General features: G+C 36.0%; 1 protein-coding gene across 6 annotated transcripts in view; it reads left to right on the top strand.

Moving 5' to 3' along the window:
- Positions 1-25009, top strand: part of HYCC1 (hyccin PI4KA lipid kinase complex subunit 1) — a 92738-nt gene that overhangs the window by 45217 nt on the left and 22512 nt on the right. For all 6 annotated transcript variants that reach the window (XR_014815945.1, XM_084977223.1, XM_084977224.1 and 3 more), the window contains 8 exons: positions 5916-6017; positions 13404-13583; positions 14739-14819; positions 15531-15646; positions 16023-16118; positions 19468-19584; positions 23559-23646; positions 24138-24297. Coding sequence is in view for 5 of the 6 variants with exons in the window: in XM_003357473.5 (XP_003357521.1) it covers positions 5916-6017; positions 13404-13583; positions 14739-14819; positions 15531-15646; positions 16023-16118; positions 19468-19584; positions 23559-23646; positions 24138-24297 (940 nt within the window). In the remaining variant the exon portion in view is untranslated. The remainder of the gene's footprint in view (positions 1-5915; positions 6018-13403; positions 13584-14738; positions 14820-15530; positions 15647-16022; positions 16119-19467; positions 19585-23558; positions 23647-24137; positions 24298-25009) is intronic.

The raw sequence follows: 25009 nt of genomic DNA, 5'->3' as shown, positions 1-25009 counted from the left end.
CAGGGATCAAACTCACTCCACAGCAGTGACCTGAGCCACAGCAGTGACAACATTGGATCCTTAACTCACCGAGCTACCAAGAACTGCAAAAGTCAGACTTACTGGCCTGTTTCAGTAAGGGAGACTATACAGTAGGTACCATGTAGGCATCTCACCAAAGAAAGGAAAAAATAAAACTGTTAAAGAGTTTGGAGGACAGGTGTAGTTTAGACGAAATTTAAATGAAACAGTATTTTAATGGGCTCAGAACAAAGCAGAGCTATGGGTAAGGGGTGAAAATCTGGCCTGATCTGTGATATAGACCCAGAGTCATATTGTCTTAGAAACTACACAGTTAGCATCTATGTGGAATGTCGTGGTCAGAAACCTCTTATCTGAGCCTGCTTCTCTGTGTCTAGGTGACTTAGATCCTCCAAAAAGGGATATTTTATTCTTACTGAAATATGTTTAAGCAGCAAAGTTGTTTTTTCTTTTATTTCCTTGTTTTAAAATTTTTTTATTGTAGTTGATTTATAAAAGTTCTGTCAATTTCTGCTGCATGGCAAAGTGACCCAGTTACACATACATATATATGTATGTGTATGTGTATATACATGTATATATACATATATATATATATACACCTTCTACATATATGTAATGTATATACCTCCTACATATATATGTATATATCTTCTTTTTCTCACATTATCCTCTATCATGTTCTATCACAAATGACTGAATATAGTTTCCCATGCTATGCAGCAGGACCTCATTGCTTATCCATTCTAAATGCAGTAGTTTACATTTACTAACCCCAAACTCTCAGTCCATCCCACTCCCTCCCCCTCTCCTTTGGCAACCACTAGGTTGCTTTTCGCATCTGTTTCTGTTATGTAGATAGGTTCATTTAGACAGCAAAGTTTTTGGTATCTATGATTTTAGATAACAAGACTTCTCACTTAGTAAGAATACAGTAGTCACTCAAAAAAAGGTTGTTATGACACTTTTCAGCTGTGGTATGTCCTTGAGAAAAGTAGTGTTTCCTGTTAATTTTGTAGCTGGCCTTACCTGTCATTATTATCTTATCCTAGTGAATGACCAAAATTTTCACTTTGTCAGCTTTTATAACCATGAATTGAGTATCCTTCTATGGATCCCTTAACTCATCATAAAGTGATGTGGGATATTATGAGAGTAAACTGTTTACAGTGCCTTCTACATATTTTAATAGTTTGTTTAAATTTTGTATGTGCCTTTTTTTTTCCTACGTATGTTGTGTTTTTTAAGCTTTTTTTCTGCTTCAAGAGTGTTTTAACGCAGTTTGTTATCTTAATTTTTTTGGCAAGTTGATGAAAATTGTTGTTGAACATTCGAGTACCACTTCTAGAGAATTCTTATGTTTCATAGTGAAGTAAAAATTGTAAAAGCAAGTAGAGCCTGTTAGCTACCCTTTAATATGGGAGTTGTGGCAAGAAGTCGTGATATAGGGTGGGGGCCAAAGGGGTGGAGTCACCTATTAAGGCAAAGAATTGAAAGTCATGACTGGGGAGTTCCTGTCATGGCCCAGCAGAAACGAATCTGACTAGTATCCATGAGGATATGGGTTTGATCCCTGGCCTCGCTCAGTGGGTTGGGAATCCGGTGTTGCCATGAGCTGTGGTGTAGGTCTCAGAAGTGGCTTGGATCCCGAGTTGCTGTGGCATAGGCCAGCAGCTGCAGCTCTGTTCTACCTCTAGCCTGGTAACTTCCACATGCCTCCCTCGGATGTGGCCCCAAAAAGCAAAAAAAAAATCATAACTAATTCCTTTCCCTTCCCATCTGTTTATTATCTTCCTCTTCTGGAAAGAAAACTTTTCCTTTAGGAGAAGGGGAGTAAAATCCAGGATTTTATTTCCTCATGAAATAAAAAGTTATTTAACTTTCCTCTAACCCTCAAAGATTAAATTTACCTAATTTTCAATCAATTTCATGTAACAAATGATTTGTATTATTGTCAAGTATAGGGGAAGATATTTCTTATTCCTTGGTTTATTGGGTATGCATTTCTGAAAATTATTTTGAATTATGTTAATGTGTGTTGAATTCAGCTTTGCTTATGTCTGATAAAGAGATTAAGGTTACCAGGCAAAATCAGCAGCACACTAAAAGTAATAGAACATTGGGGTTTCTGTTGTGTCTCAGTGGTTAACCAATCTGACTAGCATCCCTGGGCACGTGGGTTCGATCCCTGGCCTCGCTGAATGGGTTAAGGATCCGGTATTGCTGTAAGCTGTGGTGTAGGTCTCAGATGTGGCTCGGATCCCACGTTGCTGTGGTTGTGGCTGTGGCACAGGCCAGTGGCTACAGTTCCCATCTGACCTCTAACTTGGGAACCTCTATACGCTGTGGGTGTGGCACTAAAAAGACAAATATAAAAACAAAAAATAAAAGCAGAAGATAGGAAAGTGTATGAGAACAAATCTCTTAAGTATACTTTTAAAATTAGAGTATCTTGTCTTTTGAAATAATTCGTGATGTTAAGTACATATTTTGGTTAAAATATTTAAGAAATAAAGTTTAGAGATTATTTATCTATCTATGTCTCTGCTTGGTTGTTTAATTAAATAACCATGGTGCTAATCAGGCAAAGGTCATCATGGTTGATAAAATAAGTGGTGGTAGAGAGTACATGGGGCTGTGAAGTCAGAAACCCTTTGGTCCAATCATAATTTTTTCCACTAGGCAGTTTTATGATGCTGGACAAATCACATAACTTCCTTGGCTCTCAGTATCCTCATCAGAAAAACTGAAATAGGTGGTCTGTGAAAATAACTTTCACTCTGTACTGTTCCATGGTTACAGTCTGAACTCGCAACCTCATAATCTCACTCAGCATTCCCTCAGGTGCACAGAGACAGCACAATATGCTTTGTGAAAAATTTTTTTCCTTTGGAAAAACTATTATCTACTCTACCTACGTGTTCTCATTAATATTTTCTTAGAAGGCATTCCCATTGTGGCTCAACAGGTTATGAACCCAAGTAGTATCCACGAGGATGAGGGTTCGCTCAGCTGGTTAAGGATTCGGCATTGCTGTGAGCTGTGGTATAGGTTGCAGACTCAGCTTGGATCACGCATTGCTGTGGTGTAGACGGGCGCTACAGCCCCAATTCAACCCCATCCTGGGAACCTCTATATGCTGCAAGTGCAGCCCTGAAAAGACAAAACAAAACAAACAAAACCTCTTCATATTATAAACAAAGTGATTAGATTCATTATTTTAAGATTTCATGAATAGTTAATTCAGTCTCTATTTTTTCAAACATTTATTTGTAAAATATTATCTTTCAGATGGTATCGTGTTTTCCCTAATGTTATGTGTAGATTTATCCAGCAGATTTTTCAGACTCCTAATTTTTGAAATTTTTCTGGTAGTCACTGAATCTCAATATATGACTCAGAATCTAGTCTTATGTGTGATGTCGTTGGACAGAGTTGTTTTATTTATTGGTTCTCCACCCATCTGTCCGTCTTCATTAATTCTCTTCTACCCAACCCATATCACCTCCTTACGTTTCTTAAAAGCCATCTGTCAAGTGATACTTTAATATGAAGCATCTGTCTTCTTCAAATTTTGCCAAGACTTATTTCCTAACATAATTTCCCATTATTACATCTTTTGTCTCCAGATATGCCTTCTGAAAAATGAGAAAGTTTAGCTGGTATTTAAGAAGGCCAGTACTTTGAACTGGTGCAGTACAAGAATATTTAAAGGATTGCTGTAACAATATTTAAATCCGTAGGCTCCTTTAGATAAGGTTTTCAAAGCAGTGTTCATAAGCACAGTGATTGTATTTTCTTTCCTTCTATAGAAGCAAGTAACTTTTCCCACATTCACAAAATGAAATAATGACAGAGTTGTGGTAAAATGTAATAGTTCACTATACTAATTTCATTTAGCAATAGTAGTCTAGGCCCAGGGTATTTTCTAGAGCTTACCTTTTCAGAAAAGAGATATCTTTTTGCTTTAGGCTGTTTCATAAAAAATGTTTTACTCATGATTGGTGCATAAACTGAAAATTGTAATTCATTTTTTAAATGACTGTTCTGGTTTTATCCTAGATGGTGTATGTAATAATATTTCTATTCACTAATTTTTTTTGAGATTTATATTTCAATTCACTTACTTTAAAATTTTACATTTAGATGCACCTGTGCACACACACACACACGCATACACACATTAAATTGTTTTGTATATATGATTTAGATTCATCATTATCATTCAGGAGATTAGAAATCTCTGGTTTATTTGACTATTATATAAATTATATAAATTTCATATAAATCCCACCAATATTGGGTTGCACTTGATCAAATAACGGAAATGGAATGTTGCCTGGAGATCTTTTGTTACATGCTTTTGAAATATTGAAGAAAGCTCTAACCTCCTCTTTATGTAAGCTGCTAGAGTGAAACCTCCCTGCTCTCCACTCCCTTGAGAATAGCAGAAAACTGCCAGGTAGTTCACATTTATTTACTTACCATTCTGGTAAACAAAACTATCTTATTAAATTAAAAAAAGAGTCTACTAATTTTATATATATCCTAAAGTGAAATGTGACCTATTTTTAAAGAATCTACCGAAGAGTAAATGGTAATAGTATTTATTTCGTATTTTGTTCATTAATAGTAAATATCTTCAGCAAAGGTTTGAGTATGAGGCCTTGTGCTGAATGCTGTGTATGCAGAGAGGAGATGGTTCTTGCTCTCAAGGAGTTCGCAGTAAAGTAAAAATAAATCAAATGTCCTTATAAAATTTTATGCAGTTTAATTTTCTGTCTCTTTAGGCGCACATACACCTATGTACATTAACTAACCCATTTTTTTAAAAACTATAACCCATTTTAAATCATGAAATACTAGAATATGGGGCATGTAAGAAAGAGTGTATATCTTAGAATGACTAATAGCAATATCTGCTGTAGGATTAATATCATTGATTAATTGGTTGATTGAAATAAGTAATTTTCATGGGGAAAAATAATGACTTGGGAGATAGAAGTTGTTAAGGAAGGGGTATACTCTAGAAGGATAGGTTTTTATCATTTGTTATAATGAAGTGTTTTGTTTTGTTTTTGTTTTTTTCATATTTCCCTGCTACTTTTACCCCAAACTGTCCAACTTAACTACTGGAGTTTTCTCTCTTCTCATTCCTCTCTGATCATGGTGTCCTTTCCAAGAGGGTGGTTCTGCCAAGTTGTAATTAGTGTGTCAGTATTTTAAATGTTGTTAAGAAAACAAGTTTGTTGGTAGTGTGACTATTTTTTCTCCAGTTCTGAGAAGTCAAAAATTTCCTCCAATTCTGTAAAGGAGAATAATCTTACGTAACTGAATGGTCATAACATGTTACTCAGGAGTTACTTTGATAGACGATCTGTGGCTTTGAAGTTTGAAACATTAGATCCTTATACAATAGGTTTATTAAGAAGCCGGATAAAATATTGCTAATGAGATCAGTAACTTATATAATGCTGCAAAAAATATATTTTTGGCTTTACAAATTATTTGTATTCTCACTTCTAACCCCAAACTGTGATCAAAGATGAAGTGTTGATATTAATTTATGTCCCTGTTGATGCTGAGAATTAAACATTTTTGTTGTATTTTTACAGTTTTTTTGTTGAGATATAATTCACAAAATGAAAAAATGCATTGTTTCAGGGTTAAAATGCAATGGTTTTACAATGTTGTGCCACTAACACTAGCATCTAATTCCAGGACATTTCCATCCCCCCAAAAAACACTTCACGCCAGTTAGTCATTCCCAATTCTCTTCCCTCACAAGTCCCCCTCCCCCAGTCTCTGGCAACACCTAATCTACTTTCTGTATATGGATTTGCCTATTCTGGACATTTCAGAAAAATAAAATGTGTTTTTTTGAATTTGTTTAGACACTACCAGAAACATCTTTACCAAGTTATGCTACAAATTTGAAAGACAAGAGTTCTTTAGTTTCATCTCTCTATAAAGTTATCCAGGAGCCACAAAGTGAGGTAAGTACTCTCACAGTTTATTGTGCTAGTGGTATTCATTTGATTGGTTTTTAATGTTTTATTGTGAAATATAAGAAGAATATATGTTTAAAGAACTGTAATATATATTCTGAAGTGTTTAGCTGATTGCTTTTGAGAAATGAATAGAAGGATAAGAGAATACTTTATGTTCAGTAAAGTGGCGGAATAAAAAAATTATGATTGGAGTTCCCAGAGTTCCCGTCGTGGTGCAGTGGTTAACGAATCCGACTAGGAACCATGAGGTTGCGGATTCGATCCCTGGCCTCACTCAGTGGGTTAAGGATCCAGCGTTGCCGTGACCTGCGATGTAGGTCACAGACTTGGCTCAGATCCCGAGTTGCTGTGGCTGTGGTCTAGGCTGGCAGCTGTAGCTCCAATTCAACCCCTAGCCTGGGACCTTCCATATGGTGCACCTTCCATATGGTGCACCTTTCCATATGCCAAGGGTGTGGCCCTACCTAAAAAACAAAAACAAAAGACAAACAAAAAAAAGAAAATCAAAGGTGAGTAGCACACAGTTTTTATCCCAAATGAGGAAAGGGAGAAAGTAAGTAAACACATGCTTTCAAGGCAATGCTTAATTGAGTCTAGATGGTTTCACACATATTTCCCGGGTGTAGAAGGTAAAAGGACATTGTAAGCCATAGGGGTAGTATATGGAGGCCTGAGAAAATGCAAGAAATTTAAGGAGTAGCAAGTAGTTTGCTATGTCTGTGTCTCTTTAGGCACACATACACCTATATACACTAATTATAACCCAGTCCTTTCCTCTTTTCTCTGCCTACTCCCCACATTTCTTTTTTTTTAGATAGCAAATATAGTTAGAAGATGACAAAATGATCTATACTGCAGATTCTGATGCTTATAAATCCCACCATTCATAGTAGAAATAGATAGAGATTGGAAATAGCATGGACAGCAAGTATGCTAATGCAGTAGTTAACAAGAAAGGATACGCTCTTGGGAAATGAAGCTGCAAAGAGGTTTAGGTTGTTTAGTTGGGCTTTGAATTCCATCGTAAGTAGTTTAGGCTTATTTTGCGTCGATAACTTGACCAGATTATTGTTTTAGGAAGATGAGTATGTGGAGGATAGATTGGAAATGGAAGCAAGAAGACTAGGAGGCTATGACGACAGTGTAAGAGGGGGCTGCGGAGAACCTGGACTAGGGTAGTGTCAGTGGGAATGGAAAGAGGTGGGGTAGAGAGGAGGGTATGAGGTGTGCAATTCCTTTTATACTGAGTTTGTTAGGTGAAATGATAGACTGTAATACTACTCTAATCCTATTATCCAGTGGTAAAACAACTTGCACCCTGGAGTTTAGTGCTTTATGGACCTACATACCTTGGGATGAAACCATCAAAGCTAGTCTTTTGTTATTTGAGTAGGTAACCTCTTTTGGAGGGGGTCTAGAATAACCTGGCTTCTACTGGTCATGCTATAAAGTTTACATGATTTTTTTTTTTTTTTTTTTTTGGCTTTTTAGGGCCACACCCTTGGCATATGGAAATTCCCGAGCTAGGGGTCAAATTGGAGCTACAACTGCTGGCATATGCCTCAGCCACAGCAACACCAGATCCTTAACCCACTGAGCAAGGCCAGGGATCAAACCCGCATCCTCGTGGATCCTAGTCGGGTTTGTTAACCACTGGGCTTCTAAGGGGACTCCATCATGAATGAATTTTAAGTGCTGAGAAAAAGAATAGAGATTATATTGACAAGACAAAAACTTTATTTTTTTTTATTTTTTTGTCTTTTGCTATTTCTTGGGCCACTCCCGCAGCATATGGAGGTTCCCAGGCTAGGGGTCCAATTGGAGCCACAGCTGCCAGCCTATACCACAGCCATAGCAATGCAGGATCTGAGCTGCATCTGCAGCCTACACCACAGCTCATGGCAATGCCAGATCCTTAACCCAACTGAGAGAAACCAGGGATCAAACCTGCAACCTCATGGTTCCTAGTCATATTTGCTTCTGCTGCACCACAACGAGAACTCTGACAAATTTCTGATAGGCTAGTCTGGTTCATAGCATTTCTTTTATTCAGATGACAGTGAATAGACCTCTCATGGTACTGAGCTGTATTTCTCAAACTACTTGTGCTTAAAATTTTTTTTTCTCAATATCACAGACCAATAGGTGTACCTAATGTGCATGACACATGTACAACTCACATCACATGTGAGGTACCACCCAAATTTGATAACTCCCAACTAATCTATAATCTGTTTGATAAGTCTGCTGATCACCCACATGGATGTTGCAGCCATACCAAGTTGCTGTAAAAGTTTTTAAATCTTTCCTCTCAATTTCTGGATTTATATTGTTGGGGACTGATAACAGTTTGTAGATGGTCTTCAGTCCATGGACTGTACTTTCAGAAGCACTGGTTTAGGAACTTTTGCATGTAAGTTTATTTTATGCTTTTAGTCTGATGGATGTGCTAAAGACAGTGTGTATTCTGTATTCTTTGTGTGTGTGTGTGTGTGTGTGTGTGTGTGTGTGTGTGTGTGTCTTTTTGCCTTTTGCAGCGCTGCTCCCACAGCATATGGAGATTCCCAGGCTAGGGGTCTAATCGGAGCTGTAGCCACTGTCCTACGCCAGAGCTACAGCAATGTGGGATCCGAGGAGCTGTGTCTGTGACCTACATCACAGCTCACAGGCAATGCCGGATCCTTAACCCACTAGGCGAGGCCAAGGATCGAACCTGCAACCTCAGGGTTCCTAGTTGGATTTGTTAACCACTGCGCCACAATGGGAACTCCTGTATTCTGTATTCTTAAAAAGACAGCTCAATCTTAAAAAATATACTTAGAAATGCTTCTAAAATATAACAGTGTAATCTACTTTAACATCATAATCTTTCTTTTGCTCTTTAGATTATTTTGTACCTTAACTGGGAGATATTCTTAAAAGGTTGATATCATTGTATTCTGGCATTTTTGAAATTTGGAATCTTAGTTATGCTGTTATTTGAAGTCTGGGAAATTTGGTATTTGGATTTTACTAAGAGTACTTTTTCATTATTCAGTCTAATTCATTTAATAAATATTTATTCAGCACATATAATATGCCAGAAATCAGTTAGAAATGTGTAATGAACAAAATAGAACAAATTCTTGATCTTATGGATTAGAACTTGTATTGTGGTAGGTGAGATAAACATAAAACTAATACCTAAATGTGTAATACAAATTCAGTTAGTGATAAAACTGTGAAGATAAATAAAGTAGAGGAAGTATGTGTTGTGACTGAGGAGGTGACAGTTGAATCTTGGTGGAATGCATTAGAGAAAGAAAATAAAACTGGGGTAAGAGCTCTCCAAGAGAGAAAATAGTGAGTGCAAAGGCCCTGAGGTAGGGATATGTGGTGGGCTCGAGAAACTACTAAGAGGCAGTTTATAGATACAATGACGTTTACTTGACCAGTGCTTTTAATTGATATAGCTTTAAAATAGGCATAGAATTAGAGGCTAACAGCGCTCAAGTCTGCTATGAAACCAGCTGTTTTTTGAAAGCCACATAAAATCTTTTTGGTTTTATAGGCATAGGGAGCCCAGAGTGAGGAGAGGTCAGTTCATCAGCTGCTGGCACCTGAATAGTAGCTTTCTTCCATATCTTTTCTGTAGGTTTTCTCCATATCTTTTTCCTATGCATATTCTCAGTAATTCTTGTTCAGTGCAGAAAAGTTTAGAAGATTCTCTTGTAAATTTACCCAAACTTAACTCTTTTCTATCTTCTGTGCTTACTTTAGTGATTTAAAGGCATTTTTATGTCACATTTCTATTACCATTAAAATTCTTTTAGGATACAGACTTCTTATGAATGTACCTGAATTGTTTTAGAATTCAGCATGCATTTTATTATTATTACTAATTTTTTTTTGGTCTTTTTGTCTTTTCTAGGGCCACACCCATGGCACATGGAGGTTACCAGGCTAGGGGTCTAATCAGAGCTGTAGCCACCAGCCTACACCAGAGCCACAGCAGAGCGAGATCCGAGCTGTGTCTGTGATCTACACCACAGCTCACAGCAATGCTGGATCCTTAACCCACTGAGCAAGGCCAGGGATCGAACCTGCAACCTCATGGTTCCTAGTTGGATTCTTTTAACCACTGAGCCACGATGGGAACTCCAGCATTCATTTTAGAAGGGAAAGAAGTTAATAATGATTAGACCATAAAAAGGCCATTTAACACATGAAAGTATACTTGAGGTGCACTTCTCTCTTAATAGTACTATAAAACCTACACATCAGGTGTAACGATGTTGCCATGAGAAAATACGTTCAAAAATTCATAGAAATATACCATGTTCTATTGCTCCAATATTGTCTCAAATATATGCAGGTTAAATAAGTCAAATACTGCCTGTGAGTTTCCCACATTATATATTGTTTTATTCTTTTCTGACATTTTTCAGGCATCTTTACAAAGGAGTTAAAAAGCTTTGCTCCAGTCTGACCTTTGCAAGCTGTGTGATTTTGGATTATAAAAGATAGCTTCTTTGTCTCAATTTCCTTATGTAAAAAGTATCCATGAGAATAATGACATTCTATCCTGTAGTATTGTGGGAATTAAATGGGTTCATGTGTGTGAAATACTTTGCAAGCTGTAAAACCCTGCACAGAGGGTGTTCCCGTTGTGGTGCAGTAGAAATGAATCCTACCAGTATCCACGAGGATGCAGGTTTGATCCCTGGCTTTGCTCAGTGTGTTAAGGATCTGGCTTTGCCAGGAGCTGCGGTGTAGGTCATAGATGGAGCTTGGATCTAGCATTGCTGCGGCTGTGGCGTAGGGTGGCAGCTGCACCTCTGATTTGACCCCTAGTCTGGGAGCTTCCATATGCCGTGGTTGCAGCCCTAAAAAAGCAAAAAACAAAAAACGAAAAAACAAAAAATGCTGTATAGATACTGGTATCTATCTCTAGTGGTTGATATGCATAATTTCATTGCAATACATACCTTCTGCATTCCTTTTGGTACTGCTTTATAAACCAAAACTCCTTTTTTTTTTTTTTTTTTTTTTTTTTTTGTCTTTTTTGCTATTTCTTTGGGCCGCTTCCGCGGCATATGGAGGTTCCCAGGCTAGGGGTCGAATCGGAGCTGTAGCCACCGGCCTACGCCAGAGCCACAGCAACGCAGGATCCGAGCCGCGTCTGCAACCTACACCACTAGAGCTCACGGCAACGCCGGGATCTTTAACCCACTGAGCAAGGGCAGGGACCGAACCCGCAACCTCATGGTTCCTAGTCGGATTCGTTAACCACTGCGCCACGACGGGAACTCCCCAAAACTCCTTTTATTCATTTATCTTTTTCTTTTTTAGCCACACCTGAGGCATATGGAAGTTCCCAGGCTAGGGATCAAATCTGAGCTATAGCTGTAGCCTACACCAGTGCATGAGGGTGGGGATTGAACCTGCATTACTACAGAGACAATGCTGGATCCTTAACCTGCTGTGCCACAGTGGGGACTCCCGAAAACTCCTTTTAATTTTGGACTTTAAACTAGTTCAAAAGGCCTTTGGGAGCATTTTGATTAAAATTGATTATGTGTTCATTCAGACTATCAAATAAATTTTCAACATAAAGTTTCACAATTTTGCAGATACTTGTTAGACTATATCAAGAGATTTAATCAAAGCTTTCCCAGATATTTAGAGATGAGGGATGTCACACTATAATACAAGATTTTTGACCCTTGTCCCCAAAGAAAATTTTAAAACTCCACCTTGAAAGCTAAATATTCCCCTACCAATATTTCTTTATTCTACTACTGTCATCTCCATTCTTCTAAATTCCTAACCTAAAAACTTTTCTTGCTATTTATGAATGGGGTTACTTTACCTCTGACCCTCCCACTTTCTGTTGCTTTTGCCATGCCACAGTGGACACCTTTTGCCCTTTAATGACCATTTTGAGAGTGGAAAAATGTTCCTTAATTGTCAGAAGTTCGGTAATTTTTCAATAGGAAAGGCCAGTTTGATTTAGTCAATGCTTATTGAAGTATAGCTTTTGCTGTATACTTTGCATAAATAATACTGACTTTAATTATACCCAGTTTACATATTTATTTTATTTTTTGAAATTAAAACATCCACTTTAAATTAGTTTCTATTCATTACAATTATTGATAGTAGAAAATCTGTTCTGTAAATTGACTTAAATCTATTGCCTAAGTTAGTGAAGTGTATAAACTCCAGTTCATGGAAAATATAATAGCCTGATTGTTTGAAAAATAGCCCTGTGAATCTCTTGACATATTTGTTAATGACCTGTGTATGATCATTATGTGTGCTTTAAGATAATACTTACCTATAAAAGTCTCTTACCTTGACTTTCTGATTTAAAAAAAAATGTCTATTATACAGACATAGTAATCTCTATTAACTGGATAATGGTGGGGGTGTAGTGAAAGAAAAAAAGGCTCTCAAGTCCAAATCAAGACCAATACCATATGATATCACTTACATCTGGAATCTAATATACAGCGCAAATGAACCTATCTACAGAAAAGAAACAAACTCATGGACTTGGAGAACAGACTTGTGGGTTGCCAAGGGGGGTGGGGGTGGAGGGAGTGGGATGGACCAGGAGTTTGGGAAAACTGCAAACTATTGCATTTGGAATGGATAAGCAATGAGATCCTGCTGTATAGCACAGGGAACTATATCTAATCACCTGTGATGAAACATGATGGAGGATAATGTGAGAAAAAAAATGTATATGTATGACTGGGTCACTTTGCTGTATGGCAGAAATTGACAGACTATCATAAATCAACTATAATAAAATAAAAATCTTTAAAAAAACCCAAAGTGACAATGATGTTTAGATTATCCAGGAGCAATTAGCCATGGTTACAACAGGAAACTAGATCTGGGGGCTCTGTGTTATTCACCTTCTCCATGCACCAGCCGTTGCTGTCAGATGCTGCCTAATTTTAAGCTCAGGAAGGCCTTGTGACAGTAATTACCTAGGATTCCCATTTTAATTTCTCCAGCCCTGTAGCCAGTCATTTATATAATGGCATGTTTTATCTGGAAGAAAAGGATGTTAAGGAAAAAACTTCTCACAGTCTAGTTATTTTAGGAAGTTAAAAAGATATAGCTGTAGTAAGAATATTACCTTAAGTTACAAAATGTTTTAGAGTTTGCAGAGTGCTTCCATATATACTTATTTTGCAGTTTGGTTTTCCACTAGGTTTACTAAATAGCTTAGCTGTGAATAGTTTTGCATCCAAAAAAAAATGGAAACATTTGTATATTTCATTAATTACCAGTCAGGAGAAAACCTTTTTTATTTCATATATCATTGTCATTGAAATACAATCCAATACTTGAATTAATATTTTGTCTCTCTTCCAGTTGCTAGAACCTGTCTGTCACCAGCTCTTTGAATTCTATCGCAGTGGAGAGGAGCAGTTGCTTCGATTTACCTTGCAGTTTCTTCCAGAACTGATTTGGTGCTACCTTGCCGTCTCAGCCAGCAGAAATGTGCATAGCAGTGGATGCATTGAAGCTCTTCTTCTAGGGGTTTATAATTTGGTTTGTATTTAGTGTAGTTAACAAAATGTTTTCTGGCAAAAGCAAATATGTAACCCTTTCAGCAAAAGTAAATACATACTAGCAACTACTTTTCATTTTAGTAAAGCTTATATTTGTTTTTCATACATCAAATGACTCATAACTCATTCTCCCAAGAATAACTTTTCAGAGGTTGAGGACTTGTACTTCTAAGTACAATTATATACTTGTGTTTTTTGTTTTGTTTTGTTTTGTTTTTTGCTATTTTAGGGCTGCACCCATGGCATATGGAGGTTCCCAGGCTAGGGGTCTAATCCAAACTACAACTGCCAGCCTACAACTACAGCTACAGCAATGCGGGATCCGAGCCATGTCTGCAACCTATACCACAGCTCATAGCAACGCCGAATGCTTAACCCATTGAGCGAGGCCAGGGATCAAACCCTCATCCTTATGAATCCTAGTCGGGTTTGTTAACTGCTGAGCCACTAAGGAACTCCCTATATACTTGTAATTATATAAATATATACTTTTGTTGATTGATTGAAAACTAAAAATCAGGCTACTTAAATTCTTTTATAGATATCTGAAAAATATCAGTGTTGAATTTTAAATTTTTTAAACTTATGATCCACTATCTATAAATTATCTCTTGTGACCTTTACCAAAAGTTTGGGAGAAAAGATATAGTCAAATATCTGACACTAATAACTCCATAAAATCTGGACTAGCTCCAGAGTTCACAACATTGATTTAACATATAGTTTGCATTACTATATAGTGTTTGTATATTAAATAGTATGATATTCTAGACACATACTTAGGTTTACATTTTTTTAATGGAAAAATAATTTAAGGGTTATTTTATTACATATTTCATATGAATTGATTTAGAAAATGTAAATTTTTACATGAGAAAAAAATCATTGATTATTAAGATATTACATTTGTATTTCATTCTTAAAACTATGTTACTTATATATTAAGGGGAAAGTTAACTCCTAGAAACACTAGGAGTGAATAATTGATAATAGATTATCATAGTTTAAAATTTAGTTGACTTTAAAATTCCTTTTTTCTCAGGTCATTTCTGTTTTAGACTAACAGTTTAAATTTGGTTTTTAAGTTTATGTGTTAAAAATAAATATTTTAAGGTATCTTCTTTCACTTTCTTAGGAAATAGTTGACAAACAGGGACATAGCAAAGTATTGAGCTTTACGATTCCATCTTTATCCAAACCATCTGTATATCACGAAGTAAGTAACATTTTATCAAAGTAAGTTTATTGACCCTAAGGTTTGAACTATAAATTAGGATCTGGTTATTGAAGCAAAAAAAAAAAATTAATTTCTTGGTGGCTTAAAAGGTAATAAAACACCACACAAAGTATTTGGTCTTCTCAAAGTAAAGTTGGAAATCAAAATCATTAAAATTGAAACTAAAAGATTATTGAAAGTATTCATTTTGAAATATTTTTCTCTCCTTCTGACAGATTAGATTTTTGTGTGCAGCAGTTATGTATTTCTGGGTAGAATTTTTTTTTTTTTAGGGCCACACCCATGGCATATGGAAGTGTCCAGGGTAGGGGTTGGAGCTGCAGCTGCCACCTAAGGCAGTTGCAAGCCGCATCTGCAACCTACACCACAGCTCACAGCAACGTTGGATCTTTAACCCACTGAGTGAGGCCAGGGATCGAACCCACTTTCTCATGGATACTAGTCAGGTTTGTTGCCACTGAGCCACAACAGGAACTCTTGGGCTAGAATTTTTGAAGTTAAACTATTTTTATTTCTGTTTGTGGTTTGTTTTTAATTATTTGTTAAATCTTTGTGCAGAATATTTAGTAGACAGTCTGAATATTTTTAAGATGTATGATATTCATGGCAGTTGTTCTTATTGGTGTATATATCCTAAATATCTGTCTTCAACAGAATGGCTTTTTCTTTACTCACATGTCTTTTCTTTAGCCTTCCAGCATTGGGTCCATGGCTCTGACTGAGAGCGCTCTATCCCAGCATGGTTTGTCAAAAGTTGTGTACAGCGGACCTCACCCCCAAAGGGAGATGCTGACAGCACAGAATAGGTATACTGTGGAGAAATAACCTACTATTCTACCATCCTGACTTTTTTAAGAAATTTTTTCAGTAGATTTATAAATCACATTTAATGAGTTGTATGTAACTATTTTCTAAAATGTTGAGTCACTTTTTTATACAAGAGAAAAACTCATCTTCCCAATTTGTCACTTTTACTTTGCTCCAGATGTCATCTGGAACATTGAATTTTTAAGATAATTTCTGTATGACTCTCTTCTTTTTCCTTTCAGTTTTTGTATTTCTGATGATTACATTGTACAGGTCCATTCCATAGCATAATATTTCTCACCAGTGCCTGCCTAATTATAGTTGACTTTTTAGAATTCTCAAAGTTTGTAAATGTTCTTTTTGGTTTATCTTTAGGTTTGAGGTGTTGACATTCCTTTTGTTGTGTTACAATGCTGCCTTAACCTATATGCCCAGTGTTTCTCTTCAATCGCTGTGTCAGATTTGTTCAAGGTAAATTCAAATTCAAATGTTTTCAATATTGAAACATGTGAATCTAAGATTGCTAGTTTGTTACATATCTAAGTTATTTTTGTTTTGTTTAATCATTTGTTTAAAACACTAAATAAGTTAATAGGAAGCTCCACCAAAAGTTCCGTAAAAATGCAATGAAGTGAAGTCACAAAAAACACAATAAAGCTAAATAACATTTCATGGAATATTTAATTAGAAAAGGATCATATTATATAATTAAAAGGATGGAACTGTTATGACCTTCCAGTTTTTGGCATATAGTTGGTTTCTATTTTGTTTGCGTTTTATCTGTCTAGTTATTTTTCTTGTGCTCTAATTTGATACCAAGAAATAAATTAGAGATACTAGTTTTTAAACTTCTCTTGTTAAAAAAAAAAAAAATTAGCCAAGAGCTTAGTTAAATAAATTATGATGGGAGTTCCTGTGTGGCACAGTGGGTTAAGAATCCCACTGCAATGGCTCAGGTCTCTGTGGAGGTGCAGGTTTGATCCCCAGCCTGGTGCAGTAGGTTAAAGGATCCAGTGGTATCACAGCTATGGCCTAGGTCACAGCTGCAGCTTAGAGTCAATCACTGGCCCTGGAACTTCCATATGCCACAGGTGTGACCTAAAAAAAATAAATAAAGTATGATAATCCTTGGGTATGCAAACATTTAAGAATTCTGATTTAAAAGAATATTTAATGATAGTATATATGGTGTAATTCCAGCATTGACTTAAGTATGACAAGAATATTAACAATAGATATATCTTAAAAAAAAAAAATTGTTATGTCTACTTGGTGGAATTACGGTTTAATTTTTTTTCCTATGTGATTTCCTGATATACTCTAAATTTTCTCTAAAAACAAAAACAAAAACAAAGAAAGACCTTTGGTAATTCAAGTAATAAACAAGGAAAAACATAGAATTGAGGAACTCGTAGAATAATTTAGAGTTGAGGAACTTATTTAGAGACTGTAGCTTTGGAAAGTTAGTAAGAGGAAGAATACATAGAGCAATACTTAGAAATCAAGTCAAGACAATACAAGCAAAAAAACATAAAGCCGAGTCTGCAACCTACACCACAGCTCACGGCAACGCTGGATCCCTAAGCCACTGAGCGAGGCCAGGGATCAAACCTGCAACCTCATGGTTCCTAGTCAGATTTGTTTCTGCTTTGCCACGACAGGAACTCCCAGTATGAATCCTTAATAAGTATTTATTGAATGAATAGGTGAATTAATTAAAAAATTCTTTCTTTCATGTGTTGGTTCTTGGTGTTTACTACCATCCCTATCATGAGGGTGTATGGTTAAAGAAAATAATAATAAAATAAAATTTTTCTAAGTTTGCTTCTTTGGATAATAAGAGTAAGAGGAGTGTCAATTCTAATTTGGATATAAGTTTTTATAATATCAAACAAAATTTGAGTTGGTTTTATTTCATGTGGAGCTAGTGTTTTTTCAATTTCTGTCATAGTCATCTCAGGCTGCTATAATAAAGTAGCATAGATTGGGTGGCTTAAACAATAGACATTTATTTCTCACAGTTCTGGAGGCTGGGAAAACCAAGGTAAAGGAGCCAGGAGATTTTGTTCCCAGTGCAAGCCCTGGGCTAGCAGGTGACCACCTTCACCACCCTCACATTGCAGAACATGCTCTGGTGTCTCTTCCTCTTCTTATAAAGTTACTAATCCAATCGTGGGCTCCACTCTTAAGACCTCATCTAAAATTAATTACTCCCACGGGGCCCCAACTCCAAATACCATCATATTGGAGGATTAGGCCTTCAGCATATGAATGGGGAGGTGGAAACATTCAGTTTATAAGTATCACTGCTCTGTTTTTTCTCTTGGTTCAAAACAGTTTAATTTTTAAAGATCCTCTCAATATTAAATGAATTTATATTTATTCTTTAAAGTTGCTTTGAATTAGTGATATCCTCAGGGGGATATTTTTGAAATGGTCTGTGGTATACTTGGGCATGTTTAGGTAAAGGCTTAGATTTATTGAGTAGAGGAAATATTAAGTCCCAGATAGTAATTGCATGGATGGAGGAGGTAAATAATTACAGTGTATTAACTAGTACTATGTTAAGTGTCTGTTGTATCATATCATCACACCATATTGTGAGAAACAATTTTATTAAAAATAGAAACTTAACTGTTTATTTAAAAGCAGTGCATATGGATCATGGAAAATTAAGAAAATAGGCATATAAAGAAGAAAATAAGTTATCTAAGATAACTCCATAACCTTGTATATAATTTTTTTTTCAGTGACAAATGCCATTCACCTCTCTGTTTATTACCAAATGGGATTAGGATGCATGTGTTTGTAGTTTTTCTCCCTGTCGTTTTATATTAACTTTCAAAACATCATGTTTAATTGTTTCTTAGTATTCTCTGAATGATTTATGTAATTGATCTCTGGGTTGGACTTCTAAATGACTACTCCTTAATTATTCTTTGCTATGATTAATACTTCTTCACGGAGTTCCTGTCCTGGCTCAGTGTTTAATGAATCCGACTAGAAACCATGAGGTTTCGGGTTCGATCCCTGGCCTCACTCAGTGGGTTAAGGATCCGGCTTTGCCATGAGCTGGGGTGTAGGTCACACGTGGCTCGGATCCTGTGTTGCTGTGGCTGTGGCCGGCGGCTGCAGCTCCAATTGGACCCCTCATCTGGGAATCTCCATATGCCTAGAAAAGACCAAAAAAACAAAAAACAAAACAAAACACTTCTTCACATTTCAATTTTGTTTATGGTCTTTTTTTTTTTAAAGATTTAGTAAAATCAATTGATCTTTAGGGTTCTAACTTTGGTGTCGTGTTTAGGCATGTGAGCACTATGTAACTATTTAGTCATGTTTTATTTCTGTTATGGCATCTTATTAAAATTTTCAATCTATCTGAAATTTATTGAGATGTGCTGTATGAGGTTTGAGTCTAATTTTAGAAGATTTTTTTGGAGTCTGCAGTTTGTGTCACAAACTTTGTGGGGAATAGAGCATCATACCACAAATCTGTTCATGGTAAATAGTGCTGAGTTCCATGGTTTATAATAAGACTCACTAATAATTTGGTCAATAATAATTATTGACCAAAATTAGTGAACCTGCTCTGAGAATCTTCACTTACATATATTAACACACCCCTAGCTTTCTGTATTTTGCCCAGTCTAACTTAGAAAAATGTTATAAATAAACGTTCTTTTTGGAAAGATTATTTTTTGTTGCTATTTGGTTTGTTATGTGAGCATACCTTGACATTGTTGGCTTATAAATGTTAAAATATAAATTATCCAAATTTTTACTAATTTTACACATATATTTGTTTTGTTTTTTCTAGAATCTGTGTTTGTGGATATCCTCGACAACATGTAAGAAAATACAAAGGTATAAGTAGCAGGGTACCAGTTTCTTCAGGATTCATGGTGCAGATGTTAACAGGGATTTATTTTGCCTTGTAAGTTTATATACAAAGTTAACCTTTGATCTTTGGGAAATTATGGTCTGTTATTTTATTGTTACTCTATTGTAATCTCAGAAAACAGTCAGCATATTTTTGTGAAAAAATATAAATCAGTATTTTGATAATAGCTTTATTATTTAAAACATATCTTTCTGAAGAATTTGTAACCAGCTAAAACCCTTCATTATCTTTCTTTAATTTAGGGACAGAATGAAAATTAGCAACACCTAGATACACTAAAGTTTCCTTTCTTTTTTTTTTTTTTTTTTTTTTTTAATCTTTTTGCCTTTTCTAGGGCCATACCCACAGCATATGGAGATTCCCAGGCTAGGGGTCTAATCGGAGCTGTTGCTGCTGGCCTACGCCAGAGCCACAGCAACTCGGGATCCAAGCCACGTCTGCGACCTACACCACAGCTCACGGTAGTGCCAGATCCTTAACCCATTGAGCAAGGGTTGAGATCAAACCCGCAACCTCATGGTTCCTAGTTGGATGTTAACCACTGAGCCACGAAGGGAACTCCTTCATTACTCTTTTCTTTTCCTGTAATTTACAAACAGCATTTTCCCCTAATGAATATCCTTTTCCATTTCTAGAAATTTTAATTCTTTTTTAAAAATTTTATTGAAATATAGTTGATTTACAATGTTTTGCTTATTTCTGGTATAAAGTGATTCAGTTATGTATATAAACATATCCATTCCCATATAGGTTATCACAGAATATTGAGTAGATTTCCCTATAGAAATTTTTATTCTTTTTTTGCTTTTTAGGACCATACTCATGTCATATGGAGGTTCCCAGGCTAGGGGTCGAATCAGAGCTGCAGCTCCCAGCCTGCGCCACAGCCACAGCAATGTCAGATTTGAGCTGCATCTGCGACCTGCACTGTAGCTTGTGTCAATGCAGGATTCTTAACTCACTGATGGAGGCCAGGTATGGAACCTACATCCTTATGGATACTAGTCGGGTTCTTAACCCAGTGAACCACAGTGGGCACTCCCAGACAAAAATTTTTTACTGTAGTTGATTTAAAATGTTGTCAGTTTCTGCTGTACAGTGAAGTGACCCAGTCATACATATATATACATTCTTTTTCTCGTGTTATCTTCTATTATATTCCATCACAAGTGATTAGATATAGTTTCCTATGCTATACCGCAGGATCTCATTGCTTATCCACTCCAAATACAATAGTTTGCATCTACTAACCCAAACTCCCAGTCTGTCCCACTCCTTCCCCCTCCCCCTTGGCAATCACAAGTCTGTTCTCCATGTTCATGAGTTTCTTTTCTGTAGATAGGTTCATTTGTGCCATGTATTAGATTCCGAATGTAAGTGATATCATATGGTCTTTGTTTTTCTCTTTCTGGCTTACTTCAGTTAGTACAAGGGTCTCTTACAAAACATCTTAGAGCCTCTTTCATCATCACAATGGTTATTATGAATTTGCTATTTTTAATATTGATGCTTAGTCTTTTTGGATACTTAAAATATTAGCATTTTTCTTTGAACCCTATCTTTTACTTTGTAATTTTCTTAATATACATATCTTACTATACTTTTTTAATATTCACTTGATATCTTAACTTTCCCCAGGAGATTATAAGCTTCCTTATTGAAGGCAGAATTTATGATCTTTGGGCCAAAGCTGGCCTGCTCCCTGTTTTTAAAAATAGTTTTATTGAATTGCAGTCACATCCATTTGTTTACATATTATCTATGGCTATTTTTGTGCTATAGCTAGTGACATAGTTGAGTAGTTACAGTGGAGACTGTATAGCCCACAAGCCTAAAATATTTATTATTTGGTCCTTCAATTAAAAGTTTGTTCACCCCTGTGTTAGACCATTAATATTGTCCAACAGTTCTTAGAAGCTCTGATTTCCTTTATTTTCTTCTCTTTTCTGCTTTGTGTTTCAGATGAAGTAATTTCTGTTGCTCTATCTTCACAGTCACTGATTCTTTCCTTGACTATGTTGTATCTACTAATGAGTCCACTGAGGGGGTTCTTCATCTCTGTTACTAAGTTTATTTCTAGGCTTTTCATTTGGCTCTTTCTTACCATTTCCATCTCTCTGTTGAAATAATCCAGCTGTTCATACATGTTGTCCATCTTTTCCACTAGAGCCTTTAATATGTTAACCTTAGTTATTTGAATTTCCCTGATAACTACAATATCTGAGTCATCTCTGAATTTGCTTCTGTTAATTTTTGTCTCCTGACAGTGGATTGTTTTCTTCTTGCTTTTTGTGTGCTTTGTAATATTTGATTGATCCTCATTTTGTTAAAGGGTAAGACAGTAGAGACTGAGATAAATATTATTTATGCCTGGAGATGAGTATGCCTCTTTTCTAGCCTGCTAGTAGAGTTAGAGGTAGGAGTGAACTGGGACTGGATTTTGTTGTTGCCATGGTTACCTGTATTGCACCACCTACTTCAAATTCCTTTTATGTTACCTGATACTTATTATTGGAGGGTTCTTCAGTGTTCTTGTTCCATCCAGCTTTTAACTTTCCAGGTGTGTCTGTACCTCGGAGAGGCTCTCTCCCCATGTTCTTGCCCCTCCTCCAGCAGTAGAGTGCTGTTGCACGTGTCTAGATGTGTGCTAGCCTGGTTGGGGTGAGAGGGAGGGGAGTGGTGTTCTCTGTTGTTTTGGTCTGGCCTTAGTTCTAAGCAGGACCTATGTCCCTGCTTCTCTAGGTGGGAGTTCCTCAGTGTCCTGCCCCTTCCCCAGTAGTAAGAGACCTCTAACCTTCCTTCTTCTCAGGATAGGATTATTTCCTGATCCTCACCTACAGGTAGAGGTTTTTTCCTTTCCTTTACAGCCACAGTTGTTTCTCACCTCTGCCCTCAGGGTGAAGAGTTTGCTGCTCCTTCCTTAAAGTCTTTAGCCTTGTGTCCTACTGAAGGGGTCTGGCTAGATCTTATTGCCTTTCTTGTTTTATTGGCCACTCTTCTTCAGGCTTTCCCTGGTCCCTTGCCTTGCACTTAATTTTTCTAATGAATCCCTAAAGGTGGTTTGTGGAGAGGAGCTTGTGAGTTTGTATGAGGTCCCTTTGTGTCTGCTTCCAGAGTTTTTATACTCTTGGGTTGGCCTGCACTTGGCTGTTAGCAATTTGTTAAAAAAGTTTAGCTGAATTCTTCTTGCCCTTCCTGCATTGTGGCCTGACTCTCCTTGGGGGCACTGGCTACCATTGAGTTTCTGGCTACTTGGCTGCCCTGTGACCTTAGTTCCCTGCTGGATTCATGAGAAGCTATGATTTTGTGGATTACCTGGCTTAATGTAGTTTTTAGAGTGAGAGCAATGATATATTTTTGGGGCCTCACTTGCTTTCTTGATGTAATTCACACTTTATTTTGTTGCAGATGAGCAAGCCATCATTTCTATGTCCATTTCATCGTTTAGCCAGTTTTTAGGAAGGTTTGGCCGTATCTTTATTGGCTGAATTAATTAATATATGTACTCACTTTTTCTCAGTGTCTCTGTGATATTTGCAGCATATATCACATACACTTCTAAATGACTATTTGAATGCAAAGAAGTAACTACATAGGGTTCTGCAAGCCATAGTAAATGCAGATTTTCATTAAAAATCGTGGGAGTTACAGAGTAATTTGACCATAAAGTGTTCTGAACATTATTCTAAGGTATATAATTTATTATGCTCTGACTTGCTTTGAGTGTAAATGCTCTGAGATTGCCTAGCTTTTTTGATATCTGTTCTATAAATACACATGTTCTTTAGAGAAGAAATACACATCTATAAAATATTCTTTGCTATTAATAGGGTTTCAGATACAATTGAAAGGCATTCAAACATTTAAAAGTACACTTTGAATGAGGGTGGAATGCTAAGCAATGTGCTAATATTGTCTATTATTTTTATCATTAAAGATAAAAAGTTTCTCATATTTTGTTCAATTATATGGAATTAATTTAAAATAATTATACTTTAATTTTATAGTTATAATGGAGAATGGGATCTTGCTCAAAAAGCATTGGATGATATCATATACAGAGCTCAGCTAGAATTATATCCAGAGCCATTGCTGGTAGGTGCCTCACTTATTTATGTAAATTTTGTAATTCAAAATTTCTCAATTTAGAACTATAAACTGAGAAATAGCCATTCATAGTGCATTAATACTCAGTGACTCATGCTATTGTAGTAGAAAAACTTATATACTTTAAAAAGATATATATAATAAAATTTGAAAATTTCACTAGGCTAACTTCTTAGCCTGATAATTAGTCAATTTCACTTGTAAGAATGTTCTCATTAATGTGCCAGAGCTGCATTTATTAATTAGCATTAGGCATTTGGAAATATGATATTTTGGAATTTAAAATTTCATCACATATTTTTCACCATAAGTTTCCTTCTGTGTTCTTACTCTTTATTCTAGAGGAGTTAATGTATCTTAGGAAATGCCTTGGAGAGATTATTCTTTAAAATCTATTAAAATTTAGCATCTTGTTTTAGCTAAGGGTATCATAATACATCTGGTGAATGCCAATCTTAAATTATATCTTTTCTTCTTAGGTTGCTAATGCAATACAGGCTTCATTGCCTCATGGTGCCATGAAATCTAGTAAGGAGGGTACAAGGTGTATTCAAGTTGAAATTACACCAACTTCCTCTAGAATATCAAGAAATGCAGTAACCAGCATGTCAATTAGAGGTCATAGGTGGAAAAGACACGGTAAGAAATAAAAGACTCTTCAAATTAGAGGATTGTTAGTGCTCTCTCCTTTTTCTCTGTACTTAAGTTGCCGCAACTAACTTTAGTAAATAGTACCACAGTGACATGGAAGAAAGAGCTGTTGGATCACCTTTAATTTTTAATTTATTATGGACAAATGGCAGGTAGTAAGAAAACAGATGTCCTTATGTTATATATGAATGAAAATTTATTTAAATATTGTATTAGCTTATAAATTTTCTTTTAAATTATAGCTGATTTACAGTATGTATTAGCTTTTAAATTATATTTCAACAGAGTAGGAGAGTAGGAAAATGCATTTTTAAATTACTAAGACATTTTGGGTTTTTAGTCACAACTATTTCCAAATAATGTTTCCGATTTTTCAACTCTTTAGCAGGTAACCTTGCATGTTGAAATAAAACAGCTAATAGGGATTATAACATTTTCTTCTGGACTTTTTGGTAGAGAATCCCATAGTATTGATACAACTCTAGGCATTTCTATTTTCTAGAAGTTAGTTTCCTTGCAAGATTGTTTAATATTCCTTCTTGATCATTTTATTATTTAAAGACTCAAATGGAAGTTAATTTTATTTATCATGGCCTTCTCGATGTTTTCCATCTCTCCTTTCACTTATAACTTATTATTATTTTTATTTAATTTCTTACTCTTTTTTTAACTGTCCTCCTACCTAGATGTTATTGTAGTA

The sequence above is a fragment of the Sus scrofa genome, chromosome 9 (genome assembly GCF_054392235.1).
Source record: "Sus scrofa isolate SSC_HxYL_T2T_F1_AM1 chromosome 9, Sscrofa_HxYL_maternal_Yorkshire_Landrace_v2.0, whole genome shotgun sequence".
Taxonomy (NCBI): domain Eukaryota; kingdom Metazoa; phylum Chordata; class Mammalia; order Artiodactyla; family Suidae; genus Sus; species Sus scrofa.
Note: the sequence above shows the minus strand (reverse complement) of the source record. Positions and strands in the feature narration are given on the sequence as shown.